At 34.7% G+C, this 23,260-nt stretch overlaps 1 protein-coding gene across 5 annotated transcripts in view; it reads right to left on the bottom strand.

Annotated features, from left to right (window-relative positions):
- Positions 1-23,260, bottom strand: part of WTAP (WT1 associated protein) — a 24,973-nt gene continuing 1,713 nt past the window's right edge. For 2 of the 5 annotated variants that reach the window (XM_019749584.3, XM_019749577.3), the window contains exons 2-9: positions 22,408-22,541; positions 17,342-17,379; positions 15,076-15,131; positions 12,382-12,440; positions 11,179-11,306; positions 7,772-7,950; positions 2,452-2,606; positions 1-1,250 (exon numbers count right to left, since the gene is read on the bottom strand). In XM_019749584.3, coding sequence (XP_019605143.1) covers positions 667-1,250; positions 2,452-2,606; positions 7,772-7,950; positions 11,179-11,306; positions 12,382-12,440; positions 15,076-15,131; positions 17,342-17,379; positions 22,408-22,420 — 1,212 coding nt within the window. In that variant the 5' untranslated portion in view covers positions 22,421-22,541 and the 3' untranslated portion in view covers positions 1-666. Of the gene's footprint in view, positions 1,251-2,451; positions 2,607-6,719; positions 7,553-7,771; positions 7,951-11,178; positions 11,307-12,381; positions 12,441-15,075; positions 15,132-17,341; positions 17,380-22,407; positions 22,542-23,260 lie in introns of those variants that run through there. The other 3 variants (XM_019749596.3, XM_019749591.3, XM_019749605.3) reach the window with 2 other exon arrangements.

The raw sequence follows: 23,260 nt of genomic DNA on the forward strand, positions 1-23,260 counted from the left end.
CGCGTTACAATAAAAATCTTTATTTAGGTTTGGTCAGTACAGGTTAAGATATACTGGAGTCACAGAGCAATATGCATTAACAGGGTACAACAGTTCATAAAAACTGAGTAACTATGCACACAAATTTCTTAAACATTCAGTCACCTAAAGAGAAAATGCACAAATGTATGGTGGAAAAAACTGCATCTAACACTGAAACTACTATAGGACTCCATCAACAAGTCCAACTTTTAGTGATGAACTACTCTACTGGGCAAACTTGGCAGTCACAAACCCACGTCTACTCTAACAGGTCTGAATGGTGCAGAGGTCTAGGAACAGCGTGAGTGAGAATGCCCTCACACAGCTCAGGTTCTAGATAGCCACAGATTTATACAGACATCATTATGTTATACTTTAAGGAAAGATTTCCATTTACAACTTCACATTAACTCATATAAAAATAACCTGACCGTACACAAAATGTCCTGTTAGCAATAAAATAATTAACTGTTACCATTTCCAAAGTGGCAGAGGTATTGAAGCAAAGGCGGGGGAAAAAACAGAAAAACACACCCACAAAAAAAAAAAAAAAAGGCAAATTGTGACAAAAGTATGCGTTAATTTTCTGGACAGTATCCTCTCCCAAATTAAATGACACTGTATAAAAATTTGCTGGAAAAAATATTACAAAACTGAACCCTGTACATTGACACTTGAGTCCAAGCCATTCTGAACATGGCGGGAACCCGCAGTTCGGTTACCTTTCCCACTCACTGTTTTCTCCTCTTGAGGGTCATGATTGGAGTCTGTGTCATTTGAGTGGTGTGTGAGAGAGTTTTCACTGCCCGTGGGAGAGTCTACACTTTCATACCCCGCACTGAGTTGGTTTACGTAACTACTACCTCCTCTGCCAGTTCTCTCCTCCGAGCTGTTGGAGGCCTTATTACCATTCCCTGGAGAAGAAGGCAAGTCATCTTCAGTTGTGTCCCCCTCCCTGTGAAATCCAGACCCAGACGTCCTCTGCCGGGAGGAACTGCCATTACTTGGTCCGTTGGCCAGCCGACTGCAGTCTTTACCTGTGGCCTCTGCCTGTCCTACAGGCTCAGAAGCTGTAGTCCTGCTGGTACTTGGGGCTGAGGCTTGAGACTGCTGTTGTTGGTACTGAGCCAGCTGTTGGCGTGTCTCCTTCAGTTGTTGCTGAAGAACTAGAATGGTACTCTGCATACCCTCTACTTCTTCGTCAAGTTGAATGATGAAGTCATTTAATTCTGTGCAAAGGAGAGTCAGACCTACTTTAGTATCTCTTATAACATATTTAAAAATGTTTCTTAGTCGCTGCCACAAAGCCAGGCAGTCAATAAATATTTAAGTGAACAAATATAATTCTAAAATCGATTTTAAACTCTGCTTGGAATTTAAAAATAGCCATTCAAGAAGGAGCTGTTTTTTTGGGGAAGATGGATGCTTAAAACAAATATATGAAAGCATCAAGTTTAAATTGACTCAGACCAGCTAGTCACATACCACTGATAATAGCTGCTTCACGGTTGTTTAACCTGTGGGCCCATATGATTGGTCCCCTTACTCCTCCCAGTAGTTTAGTCCCTAGGGAACAATGCGGTCCTCAAACACTCCAAAGAGGCTGTGCTGTAACCAAGGACTATTCCACAACCAAGAAAAAAAAAAAAATCAGAGAAAATAACCCTAGAAAATTGATAGACTACACATGTCCATTAAGTTCTAAAAGACTTTTGGAGGAAATATTCCTCACTACTATACAAAACCTATTTACTATGTTTACAAATAGTAAGAGCTAAGAACTATCATTTGAAAAGGTAGTTTTAAAGATATGCTTGACTACCAGTCTTTGCAATTAACTAAATTACACTGATTCACAATTTAATTTTCAGACTTTGGTTATTTTTCTTACTATTAATCTTTCTCATAAAAAGGAGAAACAGCACGAATGCAGCCATACTTACTTGTCGCCCAAAAGGGTGGCAGCTGACAATTAAGTTTTAAATATTACATCTTACTCATTAAACAAGGCCTTAATAGAATAATTATATACTTTCAGACCACTGGAAATAACCAAATACTTCCAAGATTTACAATTAGAGAAATTGGTTCAATGAAAATATTCCCTTTTAAGCACTGAATACAAATTTGTGTATTTATATAATACCTTTGTTATAGAACAGTATTTCTTAATCCCACCCCGTGAAAATCAGAAACTTCTTATGAAATTTACAAAGTGAACAACCAGGAGAGTGGCTGGGAGTAAGAGGAACCAATAAAATTAAATGGCTTTGTTTACTGGATCAACTAGAAATGTTTCATTCATAACTCTATAGAACCACTGGCCGCAGATGAACATATACAGGACCTGATCTGTAATATTCATGCCTGGCAGATTTTTTAAAGCCAGTGCAAAGTGAAACCAAACTTTTCAAAAAAAAAAACCCTTACCATCCTGACTGCTTTTAAGTTCCTCACTATACTTCTTCTGTAAAGCCAATTCTGCTTCAAGCTGTGCAATACGACCCTGGGACAGCTGCCTTCCAAGCTCTTGGTTCTCCTGGATAAGCATTCGACACTTCGCCATTAACTTTTTGCCTGTTTGGCTGCAAAGGAAAGAGCCATCCATCACAAACTGAAGACAAAACTCTCTATAACCTTCTTTGCTTGTAATTATTACAACGAGAGAAGTATCACGTACAGAACATAACTATGTCACAGCAGATGCCTCCCTATAATTACCATCTTCTTTTCTGGAACACGTCCATCTTCTGCATTTCAGTATTTTGCCAATACAGCAGCAAAAATAAACCCTAAACAAAAAGTACCCAAATGGCCACTTTTTATTTTTATTACATTAATAATTTTGAAATCTATTTTCATCTCAAATTATCATTTGAAACAGAAATGGGCCAGTTAACACATACCTGATATATACCAATATTAACAAAACACCAAGGTACTTAGCTTTATGGAACAGAAAAGCTCTTGAAAAGGTAAATGTACAATTCTTTAAAATACCTAATATATGAAAATCAGAACCTATAAATTTAAACGAATGAGTGCATTTTTTTTCTTGCCAGAACAGCATTTAATAAGGATGCCTCTTAATAAGCAGTTCTCACAAGAACGTTATTGCATTAAGTGAGGCATGTTCAGTAATTGTTTTTAAAGAGGCTTTTAAAAGTCTTAAGACTATTTATTTCTATTCATCAATCCCTCATTTAACTTCTTTATATGATATACATACTTTGAGCTGTCTTAAATTGTGACATTAAGTTTTTAAAAATTTAATACTGATATGTGATTAAGATTTTATTCATGTTATAAATGATTATCCTTAGAACACAAAAATAAGATTTGGGTTACTTATCACAAATAATACAAATATTTGCCAAAATTAGGAGTGCCATACTTTCAACAAATTAGTTACCAAGTGCTAGTGCAATCAATATACTACTGTGTTTCCCCGAAAACAAGACCTAGCTTGACAATCAGCTCTAAGGCATCCTTCGGAGCAAAAATTAATGTAAGACCCAGTATTATATTATGTTATATATTATACCCGGTCTTACATTATAGTAAAATAAGACCGGGTCTTATATTAATTTTTGCTCCAAAAGATACATTAGAGCTGATTGTCCGGCTAGGTCTTATCTTCAGGGAAAAACACTGTATAGAATCTATATGCATATACAGCAATTGCAAAAATGCAATCAAAAGCCCTAATTGCCATCTCTCAATAAACCGTTACTGCTTTTCTTTAGTCTCAACAATAACAACAGAAATGATTCCTTTTATTTAAAAATTATTTTAAACTTTTATAAGTTTATTTGAGCCGAACTGAGGACATACGCTGGGAGAGATTTGAAATGCTCCAGAAATGATCACTTTTAAAGGGTTCATATAATTGTGATGTTACCTTTGAGACTTGAGCAGTTTCATATTCTTGTGATGGCATTAAGTTCAGAATGACCTTATTGGTTAAAAAAACCTTTTTTGTTCACACTTTCTATTCCTTCTTTCTTTTAGTGACGCTTTCACTTGCCCGATATATTAGAATGCATATAATCGTATTAAGTCTAATAACTTCTAAAATGGGAGCACTCTGTAAATGATTCGCATTCCTTGACTCAGTGTTGCAAGTTTAACTGAGAACACGTGCTCTACACCCTAATATAACTGAAGCACGAGTTTGTAATTTAAGTTTCCTTACACAAATGTGTAGTACAGTACAATCTGGGTTACTACTACTCAAAGGAGCCTCAGGTGAAAGCCTTGAGCCAGCACGTGGTTAAGGGTTTAATTCTCCACAAGGCAACTTTCTGAGCTAGTGTTCTTGTTCACTGCACTGTTGCTATTCATATCCCCGGTTTCCCATTGGCACCCTCAATGAACAAGTTTCGAAATCGAGTGAGGAATCAATAGGCAGCACTGTCAGACAGTGGTGTTCCTCACACTTTACTGTCTATGCTCCCACAACTTTGCCTGGCAAAGTATATACACATCAGTGTTTTCCAACTAACCCGAAATATCTCCTTTATATGAATTTAATAAAGACTAGAAAAAACAGAACTAAAATCAATCAATTTGTCACCTGACTTTACCTCATATATCACAAATTCTAATGCAAAACGTATTTCATTTATGAAGTTGTACCTTTTTAAAAATAAATACCTGTTCTAAGGTAATCTTGTCACTTCTAAATTGATTACTAAAACAAATCTTAACAAAACTGCTATTCCTTAAACATCCTGTAATTTTATGTCATTTTACTAACTATGTCATATATAATTTGTGTTGTGTTTATTACATCACAAAAACACGACGAGAATCCATGTCTAAGTATCTGTCTTTGGACTAATATTTTTAATCTAAAAAAAAAAAAAAAAAAAAAATCCAACCCATTCCTAAAATCAAATAACCCACAAAGAAAATATAACAGGAATTAGTTTTAAAGAAAAAGTTATAAAAAAGAATGGATACTGTACATTGTTTTGTTATTAAGGGAGCCAAGGTTATCTTGGAGAAGTGTACACACAATTACCTAAACAGTTAAAAGCAAACTGAAAACTGCCAAAATACTGAAATACATCCCTCTAAATACTCTAAAATATATGCACTGTCACATGTATGAAATATTTTAACTAAACTGGACAAGGTAATTCAGAGACTCTTTCTCTCAAAATTAAAACAGAATAGGAAAAAAAAATCACCCCAAACCCACAAGTGATTCTACTTGATTTATTCCAGACACAGTATTAAGCACTACTTGTTTTAAATTAATGGTGTATTTATAGTACCTGGAATACCCTGGCTTATGGCCTATTTTTTAACAGAACAAAAATTCATTTATAAGTGATTAAAATAAAATACGATTCATTAATACAATGACAGTATTACACAACCATTAAAAATGAAACTAAATGAACTAAAAGTGGAAAAAATGCCCAACGAATAAAGTGGGGTGAAAAAAACACCAAAGCAGCAAATCATCTGTATGTACACATTTGTTTAAAACCAGTATATAAAATGACTGTATTTGCATTGAAATTATCTTGATGATACCCAAGAAATTCTTAACAGTGGTTACTGCTCCCAGAGAATAGACGGGGAAGGCCACACACATCCCAGGACTCTCACTTTTCGTCTTCACCTTTCTTCAGTTTCAATTTTATACATGAACATGTATTATCTTATTAATTAAAAAATGTTTTTAAACAGTAAGAAGAAAAAAAAACAGATCCCAAAGTGACTGTTACCTAAGTGGCAAAGAAAGATACTGGCTGTATTTTAAGTACATGTTAATACATTTTATAAATTATGTCTTGGCCGACTAAAAATATTTAGGCCATTTCTAATGTGATCTTAAATGGCATAAAATATATACAAAAGCCTTAATGCGGGCACAATAAGCTAATTTCAAACAGATTTGGTTACTTACCACTCCAACCCTCACAAATAATGAGAATTTTAGAAACGGGTTTCTTGCTGTAAAGTCACACAAACCACTTCTTTAACCCACCATATGCCCCACAATCAGTTCCTTAGAGCATAAACATACATGATACTTACAATTGATTTGAATGATTAAGAGAAAACTTAAGTCACCCTTGTTAAAACTGCACTTAAACGCTGGGACAATCTGGAACATTTATCTTCCACTCATCTTAGACTTCATTATCACCAAGAAAAAATTCGAATTGGTGACTTATAGAATGATCTGACGAAAAAATTCACCTCCAGGACTGGATGGAAGCATGAAGAAAATAATGCCTCATTTATCTAAATGATCAAATGAATTTGCTAGAAATGATCACTATACCTTTTTTTTTTCCAATTCACAAAATGTCTCTCTTAGGCCAGCCCACAGTTCCAATACATTATTTCCCCAATCTTCTGGCAGGCACCCTCTGAAGCTGTCCCATGTTAATTTCTACTGCAATATCCTGGGACAAGGTGTCAAAAAGTACCAAGTGTCAAGTCTCCTTGTCTTTTATGATACCAGCTGGAAAACAGTAGGTCTTTCAAAAATGAGACAGAGCCTTTTCCTTCACTTTGAAGAGCACAGCAACAATTTTTCCAAAATCAATCGGCTCTCCACAGCACCCCCCAATCAACATGTTTAAAAGTACAACAAAGTCATCATAGTATTATTCCTTGAACTTAAAAAAAAACCAAAAACCAAAACCAAAAAAAAAAAAAAAAAAAAACCCAACTATTTCAAGGCACATTTAATTTAATATCAAGAGTGTGATACAAAAGGCCCAAATACAATGAAGGAACACACTCCCCCATTAACACCAAAGACAATTCTCTTTCAACATGTGCCTGTAGAATGGAATGGGGATTTAATAAATTTCACTACTGAAAAAAAAGAACGCAGTGAGTCTCATCACAGCCAATATCCTTATACAATCTAGTTGTGAAATGAATGTTTATAATGCTTCAAACAGTTTAAACCTGAAGTTTGATACCACACCTTCATGTTTGTACAGTCCTCAATGAGATTATCTACAGTATTATTAGCAACCATTCAAAGAACAAACCATTGATTAAAACCACATTGATTTAAGGCTCAATCAAGTAATATAGAGGCTCAAACTAAATGATTAAATATATGAACTACTTGTACTGACATCTATTAGTTGATGCTCTCATAGCTATTAAGTTGTTTCTTAGGAAATAAATCCTTTAAAGGCAAAATTCACCTCATTTGAGTTTTGACCCAGAAGTTCAACAACAATCACAAGTCCACAGTCTTATTGGCAAAACTGTATACAGTGTCTCTAAGTCACTATGCTCAAGGTTAAGAGCGATGCATTCCATTTTTACATTTTACTGGAATTTTACATGTTCAATTCATGATTTTAAATCTCTAGGTTTTCATTCCTCCAAACTGTCTGAAGACACAGTGTGCCACAGACTTAAGACTTCTGTTTCTCCCTCTATTTTCTTCAAACAGAAACATTTCTCAAGTGTCTACATGTTCTAGAAGGGGAATTTTTCGGAGGTGGCCACTTCTTCGGAATAGTCCGACGCCATCAGGCCTCTGAAGCAAGGGGAGGGGGAAGAGAAAAAAGCTGAAACACAAGGTTCATCTGGTAAGTTTTACATTAACCATTACAAGCTGGATAGTATAAGAATGTGGCTTTTTTTGGCTCAAAAAGTCTGAGTCTTGGTGTGGAAACGAGTACTTGGCTGTCCCACCACAGCTTTCTCGTAGTGGGACTGTCAGGGAAGTCTTGACTGGGGAGTATGATTTGTTTACCTATCAGGCGTAAACTTCCAGGCACTCAGTTCATTTTGGGCTTGTTCCAGTTTGTCTTTAGTCTGTTCCAGTTCACCTTTCATTTTTAGGAAAAACAAGTTGATGGCTGGGTCCACCATTGTTGATCTCAGTTGGGCCACACTAGGCTGCTGGACTTGCTTCAGGTACTGGATTTGAGTCTGTACAAAGCAAAAGAAACAATTACTACCAAATCAAAGAAAATGTACACAAGAAGGTAGGGTAAAATCCCTTTCACTCACTGGATTTATCACTTATTAACCCCCCGCCCCTAATCTTAAAATCCTCTAGAAAAAGTACAAATTGAAAACAACCATTTAAGGTCATCCATGTAAGAATTAAGGCCACTTGATTGCATTTCCATATTTAAAACCTTTAAATAAGGTGATAGCTTACTGTGCAACCAAAACGACTATAACATATACAGAGGATAATATATACTACTATAATATATACAGCCAAAAAAATGTATACACATTTTAAGAAAGGAAAAAAACTGTATTAAAATTGTAACACTCAACATATACCAAAAACAAAAGATGAATACAAGTCATATGTATACATTTTTTGGTATCCCTGTATACATATTTACTAAATGTTACAGTTCCTAAAAATGCTGACCTGACACCCACTGGGAAAAAGCCAAGTTTAAAAATATTAATTACATAAGACTACAGTGGTTTACTCGCTCAAATTTGTGCCTATGGAAATTATTCTATGTACAAGTTCCCTGAAAATGCACAAGGTACAAGATTATAATTTAAAACACACATTTACGTTTCTAAATTAAAAATGTATATAGTATTAATATTTATTTACATAGTTGGCATTCTTTATATGTAGCACCTTATACATTAGCTTTATAAATATTATCTAATGCCAAAATAAAATATTACGTTTATTTTTTTCCCCTGAGTAAATCTGAATCATAGAATTGTAAAGCTGGAAGGAGACTGACCTAGTCCAAACTGCTTATTTTTGAGAAATTAAATAAGGATACAGGCGTTCAGTGCCAGAACTGGAACTAGAAATCTAGCTCTTCAGCCTCCTGACCCCAGTGTAGGGCTTCGTCCACCATACCAGAACCCCTCTACTTACACATGAAACCTTCGATTTCGACTTCAGTTGTACTATTTACTAGCACACTAAAAATACATTTCTAAAACATGAAATAGTTTATTAGCATTAAATGCATCACTTTCTTCACACCCAAAGGAGATATGGTCCAAGATCCTGCTCCATACTAAGGCTTAAATAGGATTAAAATTAACATTTCATAAGCAGCTAATTTCTAGCATAAATTTAGTAAAAGCTACAAGTACACTAAAGGGATTGGGAATACATTTAATTACTATTTCACTGAGCAAACATAACTAATGTTTACTTAGCTTAGGAAGATTTTTTAAAGTAACTCATTTTAAACAATGTATTATTCAATGTAAGGCCAGTTGTTAAGACATTTTAACAAGAATAGAGCATGTGGTATAGCATATGCCACGTACCACTATCACTGAAGAAAACATCGCCTCTCCAACACTGACATAGTTACTATTTAGATTTACAAAGTAACTGCCCTCATCTGCTATATAATCTTGGCCTTTCCTTGTGTTTTTGTTCCTGCTGCCCTTTCTGTAAAACATCACTCTGTATCTAACTGAACAGGGAAAGAACAGCGAACTCCCTGTTTAGTGGGCCTGTTCAGGGGAGAACTGTAAAATAATGCGGCCGGCCGGAAAAGGTTAGGTTCCAGTTGAAATAACCTTAAAATCTAGGTTGAGAAGACAAAAGAGTGATGGGGTATCACCAAAGGCTTTGATTAGGTACGATATGATCAAAACTGCCAATGTATATAGAACAGCTGAAGAATCAGAGGTGAGTCAATAGCACGTCTTGTCTAAGCGAGTGGTGGGAAGTACCTGAACTAGGATATCAAGAGTTGGACTTAAGAGGAAAACACACTAGTGTTATGAGGTATTACCACGGCACCATCCATTCACACTCTATCTACCAGGTGTTAGCACTTGGAAGGTAAGATCCAGCCTTTGCATATGCAAGTATCTAGCAAAATATCATCCAAACAGGGAGACCTAAAACTATTAAATCAGTAAATGGTAGAATCTAGAATGCTAAATGTCAGAAAGAGAAGGAAAGAAATGATTTTGAGACTGAGCACCTGAAATACACTGCCCACTCCATTAGACATGAAAATCATAAGAAAAAAGTTTTTGGAAGGGTGGGATGGGTGTTACATAGAAAAATAATATTCAAACTATTGGTGAGACTGCTTGGAATGAAGCGCCCAGCTAAAAAAATAGCCAAAGGTGGGGATGGTCAGTAGTTTCAAATACATAAAGTCCTATGACTACTGAGAAAAAGAGAAATTTGTTAATGTATTTGTTATTAACCTTAGAGGAAAAAAATCAATGGTAGTGAAGACGGAAACTAAATTGGTAGAAACAAAAGAAGAAAAAGTGGGGGTGGCCAGTTAGCTCAGATGGTGGAGAGTGGTGCCGCGAGTAGCACCAAGGTTGCTGGTGCGATCCCCGCATGCCACTGTGAGCTGCACCCTCAAAAAAAAGAAGAGAAAGAAGAAGAAGGAATAAAAAGTGGTGAGAAGATAAAGAAAATGATGGAAGATACTCTTTTCTTCAGCAAAGTAACAGGTGAAGAAGTCATCCTGAAAAAGAGAAGGAAGAGCAACTAGAGACTTGTGGAAACATGGACAATCTCTGCACAGGAAGGATGGATTGTGATTGAGCCCTAAAGAACATTTTATTGATGAGAGAAGAAATAGGAATAGGACTGTGCTCCATACATTAGTCTCCAGTGACCAGAATATTGCCTTTTAGAAAAATGGCTAAGACTGTAGAAGACAGCATAAAATTGAATCTAAATTCAACCAGAGCTAAATGATGAAATATGTCACCACATTTCAGATCTATGTAGTAGACATGGCAAATAGCACAAATGAAAGCTGCAACAATTAAAAAGGAAGTATGGTAGAAGTTGCTGATACTAAGAAATATAGTTTTATGCAGAGGTAAAGAAAGCAGAGGAAAAACTAATCAGACTATTGGCTTATTTACTAAAGCAACGTTACTTAGACCCTCAGATATCAAGCTACTAAAATATATCTGAATCAATGTACAATAACTTAAAACTTTTGACTTCTTGCCACAAAAAAGTATTACAAATCCAACGATAAGAGGCTATCTACCAAAATTTTACATTTAGCATATTTACAGCTCAAAGCGTTATCTACCTTAACAAAACATGCATTTATAATTAGTATTAAGTATACAGAATTAGCTTAATACTAATTAACACATGTAATAACGTGAACTAAAACCCAATTCCTCACAAAGACTTAAAATATTCAAAATACTTACAGTACACTCTTGCATCTCTTGCTCCTTGGTTGCTAGTCGCATTACAAGGATGTTTTCTCTGCGTGCAGACTCTTGCTGTTGTTGCTTTAGTTTTTCTTCTGACTCCCTTAAGCCAGTTACATCATTAGCTAATGATTAAAAGAAAAAAATTCAAAACATCATGAAGTATAATTTCAAGATCCAACTGAACTAACCAAAAGAAAGTTCTGATTGTCTTTGTCAAGGATAATAAAAACCAGGGTAAAAAAATTCATCAAGTCGTTAGTTTCCACCTTAACTACTTTTAGAACAAGGAAATTTATTCCCAATCATGAGTGCTCTTTAGGAGGTAGTGGGATATCTTATAGTAGTCCAAAAACACCTAACACAGATGGAATTATGTTGTTATTGTCTAATCTGTCCCCAACAGAACACAGGAAACTTCATTATTTGCATGTTTACATTATGCAATATTGACAAAATCCTGACTAGTATTGTTTTGAACCTATTCAATACAACAAACATGCCAATGACTGCAAGGATAACTATTAAACTTTAAGTTTTCATAAAGTTCTTAACTTCTGTGGATTATAATGTAGTTATAATAATTGAAATTTCAGGATATTAAGCTTTCTGGGCTTGGAAAATTATATTGTTTTTTATATTCACAAATAATGTTACTCTCAGTGCAAAGTAACAGACTAAAACAGTTTGAAATGATAAACTTTGTTGGTATTTTTAGCAGATTTTGAAAAATCTGTAAAACTATAGCTATATCCTATTATTACAATTTAAGTAACAAGTTACAATTTAAGTAAATTACTGGTTGCTTCTATACACCGCCCTTCTACTATAGATTAATACCTAATGCTTTATTTCATATTCCTCTGTGGAAGGGATTAGGAACAGATCAAGGAAAAGTTTTAATTCGTTGCGAGTTACCCTATCTATGCCCTCTCAGTACCTTGTACATAATTCTGCTTAAAAGAGTCATATGATTACTGCATGTTGGTCTTTCCCAATGACTGAGAACTCCCCAAGGAGAGATCATGTCTCCTTCGTCTATTTCCTAGCATCCATTATAGTACCCGGACACAGTTCTTTAATAAAACGTTTAAATAAAAATTACATTTGCCTCGTAAAGCCAATTATCCTGCATGTCTATAACAACAACCTAAAAGGAGATACTCAAATGGTCTTTAGGAAGCTAAAATTCAAACTTACAGTTAAGATCTGTGTATTTGCCCTCCAAAGCTTGCACATATGCTTCGTACTGTTTCCATCTAGTAAAAAAATAAATTCATGTATTAGATGTTAAAATCACATCCATAAACTTATACATTTAATACTGAGAATACCGCTACATGATTCTTAAGGTCTCTTCCATTTTGAGATACTTATAAGTCTAGTTTAATCAATAACAGTCACTTCATTATTCCTTCTCAACTTATAGGAGCTATATAAAAGGAAACAGAGAAAAGTGTTCTCTCCTGAGCATATACCAGTGTGCTTCTCTGGGCAGATCACACATCATACAGGACTTCGTATCATTGATGCTTGGCACAATGCCTGGATTATCAAAGCTGAGTAAAAAACTTACTACTACTTTCACATATCCTGTCCATTTCAAACAAAAGGCATATAAAAATATGCATCATTATAAGGGACTATGGGTTCTTTATCTTGGCTCTGTTGTGAAAATACCATGTGGCTCTCTCAAAGTAACATTTTTGCCTGTACAAAAAGGGGAAAGAATATACTATTTTTCAAGATGATTTTTAAAGCCCATATCTAATTGGCAGAAACAACTTGGATAAATGCCATGCACTATCAAAGACTTTTCTTCCTCATTATATTCCTCTTCTCTCAAAATATAGGTTTTATTAGCTGCTCTTGGCAATTACTGCTGATAAACAACAAAGCCTTCCTAGTCTTTTAAGCAACTGCTAATGCTAAGTAACCTGCCCTGAATGGCGCTTTCTCACTGAAGAGCTATGTTTTCAAACTGCTCTTTAGTTATATCTAATCAAAATTTAATTTTAGAAAATCTTTTCATAATCTTAAAAAAAATCTGACAGGTCTGCTATGAAATTTATTAACATTACAACGTAACGAACAAAAATACTTTATGATACCAAGCTAATCCACCTTCCATATAAAGACTACTGTTTAGCCAAGAGCATGCTTATTTTTATGGCCTGACAACGTAGGACACAAACAGAGTTCATTCACTGTTTGGAGATGAATAAAGGTTTTTGTAGAGGCTATGTAAGACCTGTTTGTTTTAGAGGTACAGAAAAATGTAAAAATACTCAACTAAGAACATCCTTATCAAGAACACAGAAAGCTGGGGGGAAGAGAGGTTGTCACTGTGTGAGGGATATAAATGATAAATGTCTAACTATAAATTGTTTTGTGCACCTGAAACTAATAAAATAATTTAAAAAAAAAAGACAGAAAGCATAGACTAGTTAAATAAGCAGCAGTTGATTTAAGGTCACCAAGAGTGTTTAATGAAGAAAAAAACTCACTAAAAGTCATAAATGAGAATTCCCTAAAGAAGTTAAACTGACCTCAAGAATATACACTGCACATGATTTAAAAACCTTAAAGGTAACTTAACATTAAAAATTGCTATGATTTTTAAATTAAGATTATAGTACTGATTCCCCCTCACCCCCAACAGTTTAATCAAGAAAAAGACTGCACAAACTAACCAGAGAAATTGTCTAAGAAAGGGTAAAAGGCAAGGAGTGTACCATATCAGAGGTACAAAGAGAACAGGTGAGTCATGGTATATCACAAGTGATTGCCTGCCTCAGCAGGAGACGACAAGAGTGTCTAAGAATATTAAGGATTTAAATTTTACATATGGGAAAATAAAGGTATGCAATAGAAAAACCGTCCCATGCATGAGATTATGGCAAAGGAAGATAAAAAGCCTGCCCATAATACAGTAGCCAAGCAGAATGAGGGTGGGAAACTAACAGACTCGAGCAAACAACAGAACATGTCATTTGTGTCTTCCTATCTTACAAAACACCTTTCTCTTCCCCACTTCCAGCCTGTTAAATTTACTTAGTTCTTCTAGTAAAAATTCTGTCAAATTTCTAAAGAAAGTTCAATGACCTTGTAAAGGTTGCCTTGAAACATATTCATTTTATTTTTATCTAAAGTTATGTAAAAAACTCACCAACCATGGTAATACAGAAAGAATATATTTAAGTTATAAAACATGAAATGTGCAATTCCCTTTTCTGATTGCTTAACATTTAAAAAAAATGAATACCATAATGCTGTACTTGACAATTTGCTTTCACAAGACATTTATAAGATAACCACAGAAATTCAGAGCTGCAGGTAACATTTAATCCAACTCCTTTAACTTGCAGATGAGAAAATGAAGGACATAGTTAAATGAGCTGACCAAGGTCAGTCATGAGAAAGAGTAACTTTGCTTCATCAGTAAATAATGTATTTTTTCCATAACTAGAAATCTATCTCCCAGGACTACTACTCTTTCACGTTAAACAAAAAAGGAAGAACTGTATCTAACCAAGCCAATGTATCTGTTAAACTGAAAGCTGCGTCTTTTCCCACAGCAAGTTATACTCATGAAGTACAAATGCCTTTCAAGTTAAAATTCTGAATATCTCTCTTTTGTTAAGAAAAATAATTCAGGTTACCTGTTAGTCTAGAATTTATCCAAGCGAGTGCTTTAGATATTTAAAGGGTTATGCTTTTCTCAATGTTTATATAACGAAAAAACAAGACATAAAAATACATTCCAAAAGTACACTAAATGATTTGAAGAGGTATTCCCATTAAAAAGATTATCTGACATAAAGATAAACATAGTAGAGTCATAATATAATGTTCTATAAAAAGATTTTTACTTTTGATAAAAGAACATTTTACCTCAGAATTAATTCGTCTCGTGCCATAACTTTGAAGTCTGTTTCACTCAGTCGAACCTATAAAAAGAGTTAAAATAAGAACTGTGTGTTCTTCCTAAAAATTTTAAATATTAAATGCCACTGGCATGTATGCTCTTCGTATTTTATGAAGACAGGACCATAAATTTTTTTTTTTTAATTTATTGGGATGACAATGGTTAGTAAGGGACCATAACTTCTAATCCCTTAATCGCTGGTTTCCGTTACTAGAAACTGCCTGCCTTGTTACTGAAGACATACAAAGCCCCTTCCAAAAGGAGCTCTGTACTGAGACATACAAAACATCTCCAGAGTGTGAGACTCAGCACATATAATGTAAAAAAACCCCAAAATCTTTTTTATTGGAACGAAGTTTTAAAAGGTGAACTATTTATCTTTAACAAGGGCATCATTAGGGAAATGCAAATTGAAACCCCCAATGAGCTATCATTACACACCTATTAGAATGGCAAATAAAAAAATAGTGGTTAACACCAAAAGGTGGGTGAAGATGCAGAAAAACTGAACTTTCATTTTATAAATTGCTGGTGAGAATGCAAAATGGTACAGCTGCTCTGGAAAATAGTTTGGTGGTTCCTTTTAACTAAAAACGGATGTGCCATACACCCCAGCAGTTGTACTCTTATGCAGATACCCTAAAGAAATGAAAATTTTCACACAAACTTGTATGTACATAAGTGTTCACAGCAAATTTATTTAACAGCCCAAACTTGGAAACTACCCAAATGCCCTCAACAGGTTAACAGTTAAACTGTGATACGTCCATACCATGGTATAGTAAAAAGAAACAGACTACTGATACATGCAACAACTTAGATAAACAGCAAGGGAAAATATACTGAGTGAAAAAAACAAGCTCAAAAGGATACATCTACTGCATGATTTCACTTATATAACTCTTGCAAAGCTGCATAATTAGAGAAATGGAAAACTGCCTAATGGTTGCAGGGTGTTAGGGATGGAGAGGGAGGGGATGGGCATGGCTATAAAGGAGTGGCACAGGGGAGGCTTGTGGTGATGGTGCAGTGAACTCGTTTGGTTGTGGTGGTGGTTACACTAAGTTATACGAGAGAAAACTGCAGAGCTACACACAGTCCACGTATAATTGATGAAATCTGAATAAGCTCTGCAGATTGTCCCAATGTCAAATTTGTGGTTTTGATATTATGCAAGATGTCTGATAGTTATGCAAGATGTTAACACTGAAGGAGGCTGGATGAAGAGTGCACAGAACCTCCCTGTACATTTCTTTGCAACTATTTGTGAATCAATTGTTTCCAAATAAAGTTTTTAAAAATGGGCATAATAGCCTAGCTAGCTGAAATTGCTTTGTACACTGAGGACTATCAAGTGTCTTCTCTATACCAAATGAAAAGGTGAAGCACCTCTCCTATTTTAGTATAAAATTATGGCTATGTTATAGTTTCCCTTATATGATACTTAAAATATTTTTCCTTTATAAAAATGTTTTAAATTGTAACATTAACCAATAACACAGTACCATTATATAAAATGGAAGAGAGAAAATCATTACACAGGAAAACATTAAAAGTCTTGGAGAAAACAGTAATCACCAGATTATTAAATCACTGTACAATTCTTTATTTCATTAATAATCTGATTTCAAAAGTAAAGACAGAAATTTCCGTAACACTTATCTCAATTGTTCACTTAAATATTCACTACTTAGTAAGCACATACTCTGCATTCCCAATTGAATTACAAATTCCTCTTAGAAACTGTTATTTCATTTGTAACTTCATGTATATATAATAGTGACTAAACTGAACTACGGTAGGGATACAGAACAAGGAAAAATGAGACTACAAAACTTCAGAGAAAAAGGTAGAATTTAAGAACTAGCTGTAACCTTTTTTTCAGAAAATACAGAAGCAGTTTTACATTATAATCAAAGGGATTTAAATTAGGATAAAAGTAACTTATAGGAGGAACCTATGAAACAATCTTGACATTATTTGTATATTTGTAATAAAGTCTAAGAGTAGACCATGGGGACATAACAAGTTTTCCAAAAGCTGAAAATGTTTGAAATATATATTGCATACAAGATATAATGTCTAGTACATTATACACTCACAATGCATGATGCTTTTGTCATAAGGCAAGGGAGTGAACAATAAGCAAACAATTCAGAGTCCCTTCAACTCTATTATACAAAAAAACAAAAACAAAAAAACTTAAAAAACATACCGCTGGAAAAAACATACCTTTTTCGGAAGAGGTTCCTCGTTGGTCATCTTGAATCCTAGAAAAAGGGATAGAGAGAAGAGGTTCAATTGATTTTTTTCCATTTAAAGTAGGAACCAAAAATACTAGCTCTTTTTCAAACCAATTTATTAATTAACTCAGTTATGACCAAATCACTGTGATTTTTAATTTAAATAAATCTTTTCGTTTGTTTTATTGGGGGAATATTAAGGGACTGTGTTTCTCTAGGGCCCATCAGCTACAAATCCTTGTCCTTCAATCTAGTTGTGAAGGGCGCAGCTCAGCTCCAAGTCCAGTCGCTGTTTTCAATCTTTAGTTGCAGGGGGAGCAGCCGACCATCCCATGTGGGAATTGAACCGGTAACACTGTAGTTGAGATCTCGTGCTCTAACCAACTGAGCCATCCCGCCGCCCCTAAATAAATCTTTTATTTTAGAATAATTTTAGATTTACAGAACAGTTGCAAAGATATTACAGGGTTCCCATATACTCCACTCCCAGTTTCTACTTTGTTAACATCTTATATTACTTTTATTACTAGGTTAAAAAATTTTCTTTTGTAAAAAAGTTGATCATTCTTTTTGATGTTGCCATAAAGGATTGAGAGAAACGTAATTTTTCAATGCATTCTTACACATCTTGCAGCAGAAGTGATAGCTTTGCGCTGAAGTCAGACACTGATCCCAGGCCTCTTGCTGAGAGGATACAGAAGGGTAGGACCAGTTGCTAATCCTTGCCTTTTATAGCATCATGTTGTTACAGTGAGGTAGAATCTATCACTATCAAGGTAATTACTATACAATGCTTATGTATATTTATACCTTAATAAAAATATTCCTACACTAGTGTTTAATTTCATGTCATAATGTGTATCTCAAAATTACCATTTTCCCGAAAATAAGCTAGGTTATTGTCCCGTAGCCGGACAATCGCATCTAAAGCATCTTTTGAAGCAAAAATTACTAGAGCTGATTGCCCGGCTAGGTCTTATTTTCAGGGAAACACGGTAGCTTCTTCATAAATTTACACAAAACTGACTTAAGCCTGCTGCAAAAGGTAGGTTAATGAGAAAACTACTCTCATTAACTTTATTATGCTTACTGAAAACACTTCCGATACTTTCTAATATTCAAATTTAACAGAGACAAACTAACTTAAACTTATTCCTAGATATAATTTCTAACAGCATAGTCATGAATGTTTCTTATATTTTAAACTTTTGTAGTTTATTTTACTTGCCCATACTTACTACAAATTCCAAACTATTAAAAACAGAAATAAGTCATGGATATGTAACGCACAGCATGGTGACTATAGTTAATACTGTACTGCATATTTGCAAGTTGCTGAGAGAGCAAATCTTGAAAGCCTTCATCAGAAAAACTTTTGTAACTATGCACGGTGACAGATGGTAAACTAGACTTGTTGTGATCACCTCGCAATGTATACAAATATTGAATCTTTATGTTGCACACCTCAAACCAAAGTTATTTGTCGTTGTCAATTATACCTTAATAAAATTTAACCAAAGAATTTATAGTGCAAAAACTGAGCTTTTAAGAGTTACTTGACTTCTTAGTGAATATTTGATATTCTTCCAAAGGCATCTCAAATATTCCACTACCATTTTTATGTTACATTCAATCCACTCTGTAAATCAGATATTCTAATTATACTGTAATTAAACTCCGATTTTCAGATTAGGTACATTGTATTGAAATCAGTACATTTTAGAAAAAAATCATAAATTGATATCATAAATTATTGGTTTAATTCTTTCCTCTTTAATAACCTTATCAGATACAGCTAGCAAGAACCTGAGTATATCATTGTTTCTGAGCTCATGGCTGCTCAGTGACTACCCTAATATATATCAGTGATTCCAATCATGTGGAAAACAAATCTTCACCATGTTTCTCTCCACAGAGACTACTTTAGAACTCTATTTTAGCATGGTTTTTTTTTTTTTTTTTTTTTTAAACGCAGATGATGCAGATTCTGGGTAGAGTTTGAGAGTCTATTTCTTTTGTTTTTCCTTTCCTTTAATTTTTTAAATTGGGGAATATTGGGGCAGTGCGTTTCTCTGGGGCCCATCAGCTCCAAGTCGTTGTCCTTCAATGTTGTGGAGGGCGCAGCTCAGCTCCAAGTCCAGATGCCATTTTCAATCTTTAGTTGCAGGGGGCGCAGCCCACCATTCCATGTGGGAATTGAACCGGCAACCTTGTTGTTGAGAGCTCCACTTTCACCAGCTGAGCCATCCAGAGGCCCCATATTTTAGCATGGTTTTAATGTGCATAGACTGCAACCTCTTGGAATCCAGAAAACAAGTTTGGCATTTACTTGGAATTTCTTATTTTTAAATAACTAAATATAGTAAACATGAAAAATCTATTTAATAAGAAAACCTGACAATTTTAGCCATTTGAAGTTTCAGCCATATTTAACTAGTATATAAACGTGTACCAATGTATGTCACTATTCTGGTAAAATCTTTCTAAAGGCTTCCCATCTCACTCAAAATAGCCCATGCCAATTCCTTGTATTCCCTTGCATGGGACTTTATTTTTCTTCATAGCTCTTATCACGACCTGATATTTTATATAACTTATCTGTTTCTCCCAGTTATGAAATGAGCTCCATGAGAAAACTGTTTCGTTCATTGCTGATGCCTCAGTACACAGTAGGCACCCAAACATGCTAAATGAACAGTATGAACAAATGAATTTGCTTCAGTTATTGTTAAATCATAAAAGTGAGCTAAATAAGCCAATCTAGTTTTTCCCCCAAAATTGACCAAGATCACCATACTGTAAAATTTTGAGACTATACGTGGAACTTAATAGTAACAGGTATTGTGATAAGAGTTCTATGAATGACAGTTTGTAAACAGCCAGATTTACCACTGCAGATAGGTAGTCTTCCTGTCATATAGTTACTGGGCCCCACCACAGCTACTCAAACTTTTAGTAATGAAACTTAAATATTATGGATGCTATTTAATACAGATTAAACTCCAGTTTTATCAACTAGTATATGCTTCTACAACCTGACACTTTCCCATTTATTTGTTCATTCTTTTTTTAACACAGCTATTCCTATTCTTATTCCATTACAATAAAATTAATTGCAACCTTAATTTAATTAGCAAGACATACACCAAACTTTTTAAAGGACTGAGAAACAACTGAAGAAGTTCTAATAACCCTGGCTTTTCTAGAACAGGGTGACAAACTGAAAATAAAAAAGGGAGCATGACCTCTGAGCCTCAGTTTCCCGATCTCAAAAAAGGTTACATCAAGGCTCAAAATTATTGTGCTATTTTTAAAGATAAACATTAGTCTTTAGCATGGTGACTAGCACAAAATAAACATTGATTAGTTTCCTTCTCCCCATAAAAAAATCCAAAGACTTTCAGTCACTATTTCTTGAAAAATCTGGAGAATTGACAGGTTAAGTATAACTATCTTCGTTTCTAAGCTCCACTGCAAAATTCTTGGTGCTCTCCAATTTTTAGAATTCTAAGCAGCAAGTTATTTAAATTTCTAACGGCTTATGTTTTCTTTCCTTTTAAAAAGTTTGATGCTGGGTAGATTTTAATAACACGCTGCTTAGAGAATATTTATATTTTCTTTATTAAAATAAATTTCTAAATTTGTAATGTGAGTCAGGGATAAAAATGTTATACAGGTTTTGTATAAATGTTTGTTTCACATGTCGATTCTCAGTCACTGATTATCCCACGTTACGAGATATGTAACATGGGAAATCAAAGCATAAGCTTTTAGAAAGAAATTCCTTATCTTTAGCTGATGAAAAGTCAATCTTTCCTCGAGTCCAAGACTTAAATGGCCTGTCTGGCAAAAGGCAAATTGAACAGGTTTAAAGTTTAAAAAGCATCAACATTCAACTATTTAGTCAAAATAGAACTTTGGTTCTCGATTTTGGCTTTCACATTGCCATAAATGTGCTAAGAAATTTATTATTTCCAATGGCAATTTTTTTTTTTTTTTTAGCACAGCTGACAGCACAATAACCATCTAAAGTCAATTCTAGATTCATAAGGACAATTCTAGGTTCATGGATATTCCAAGTTCTTAGCACAATCTATTGTCGTACCAGAAAAATGGAATGACCGAAATATCATTTGGAGTTGAACCCTGAACTTTGATGGAAAAAAGTGAATATACGTTCTGTGCTGTGAGTCAGTTATTTAATAATGACAACTTTTCAAAGTTAAAGTTGGTCACTTTTCAGATGATGAAATGACAGAAGTTGGTAACTGATGAAGATGGATAATTCTCCTACTCTCCCATCCTCAATAATGATCAAGCAGCTTAAAGATAGCTGAAGTGGAGAATGCAGAAAAGCAAAATAAAATTCAAACTTGGCAAATTTGGTTACCTTTTATCAGGTTTAATTGGTTAAACATGTCCCCCTACCCCCGCTTCTGCCTCCCCCACCCCACTCCGCTTCAAGCTGTTGTTTCTCAGTCTAGTTGTGTAGGACACAGCTCCCTGTCCCCCAGGCAGTCGTAGGTCCGCTGCTCATGGCAGCCCAGCTCCAGGGAAAGCCATTGTCTTAGCTGTAGAGGGCGCAGCACAGTGGCCCACTTGAGAATTGAACCAGGGACATCAGCGTTAGGAGCATGGTGCTCCAACCACCTGAGCCACTGGGCCAGCCCCAACATGATTTTAAAATTATGTTAACAGTTTCAGTTACTAATATAGATAATTCAAAAATATATCTCAAGTTTAGAATGTCAGAACCACCATCTACTCTTGATGCCTTAACATTGAGAAACAGCCTACGATGGAGAGCTCAGATTTGGATGGCTGGGTACCTAGCATCTCAGATCCCAGGAGTCCCTGGCTCTTATCATTATGATCCTGAATTATGCAACTCAGTTCTCTCTAAACAGAGGTTAGCACCAGCCAACACAACTTCAGTAAGAAAATATGTACCTCGTTGAAACTCATCATAGCTAAACACAAGAAACTAATAATGTACTAGCCTTAGCCTTGTAGAAAGGGTACTAGTTAGGAATTGGAAGACCACCTTTTGCTCACCTTTATTAGTCATGTGATCCTGTGCAAGTCACTTAACTTTCTGGGCTACAGTCTCCAAACCACCAAAAACGGTACCAGTTTTGGCTAACTCACAAAGTGCTGCAAATCTCAATGCTTTAAGTGCCATACAAGTGCTATAAAAAGAAAAGATTTTTTAAATAAAATACTAACATTAGTATAAAAGTTAACTTTAATGTGCATTTAGGAAAAATTAAATTCTACCAACTACACTTTCGAGAGTGGAGAACATTTATTTATAGACTGAGTTCTAGCCTGATTCACTACCTTAATATCCAATATATTGTTATGGGAATATTGATAAGTTTTTCTCTCGTAAGTTTAGTAACAAAATTATCCAGAGGCAGAAGAGTGGGAGATAATTGAAAAATAATAACACTAAATACTATCTAGGTCTTGTTTTGCTAAAGGATCCACCAACATAAAATTTTTAAGAACAAAAAAAAAATGTTTTAAAAAGTAACACAACATACAATTATATGAAAATGATCAAGATTACTAAGTAAAGAATATTTTCAAGGGGATTCTATACTACATACATGCAGGACTGTAAGGGACTTTGAAAGCTGTAATGTATTGTACAAATGTACTCATTACAACTCTCATCTTCACATCATGGGGCTGTTATGTATCAACTCATTTCTTACAAATACACAAAAATATTTTAAGTAAACGACTCAAAATTTAATCAGGAAAGCTAGATATTATAAAGGTCTATAAATTAGATGAGCCAAGTAAAATATCATAAATGCTTGGGACACACTTTTATTATTACTTTCATCCTTTGGGACTTAGAAATTTAGGCAGTTTGCCTAAGTTCCACCACTGAGAAGTA

Source organism: Rhinolophus sinicus, chromosome 2 (genome assembly GCF_057876585.1).
Source record: "Rhinolophus sinicus isolate RSI-liver-muscle chromosome 2, RSI-T2T, whole genome shotgun sequence".
Lineage (NCBI taxonomy): Eukaryota > Metazoa > Chordata > Mammalia > Chiroptera > Rhinolophidae > Rhinolophus > Rhinolophus sinicus.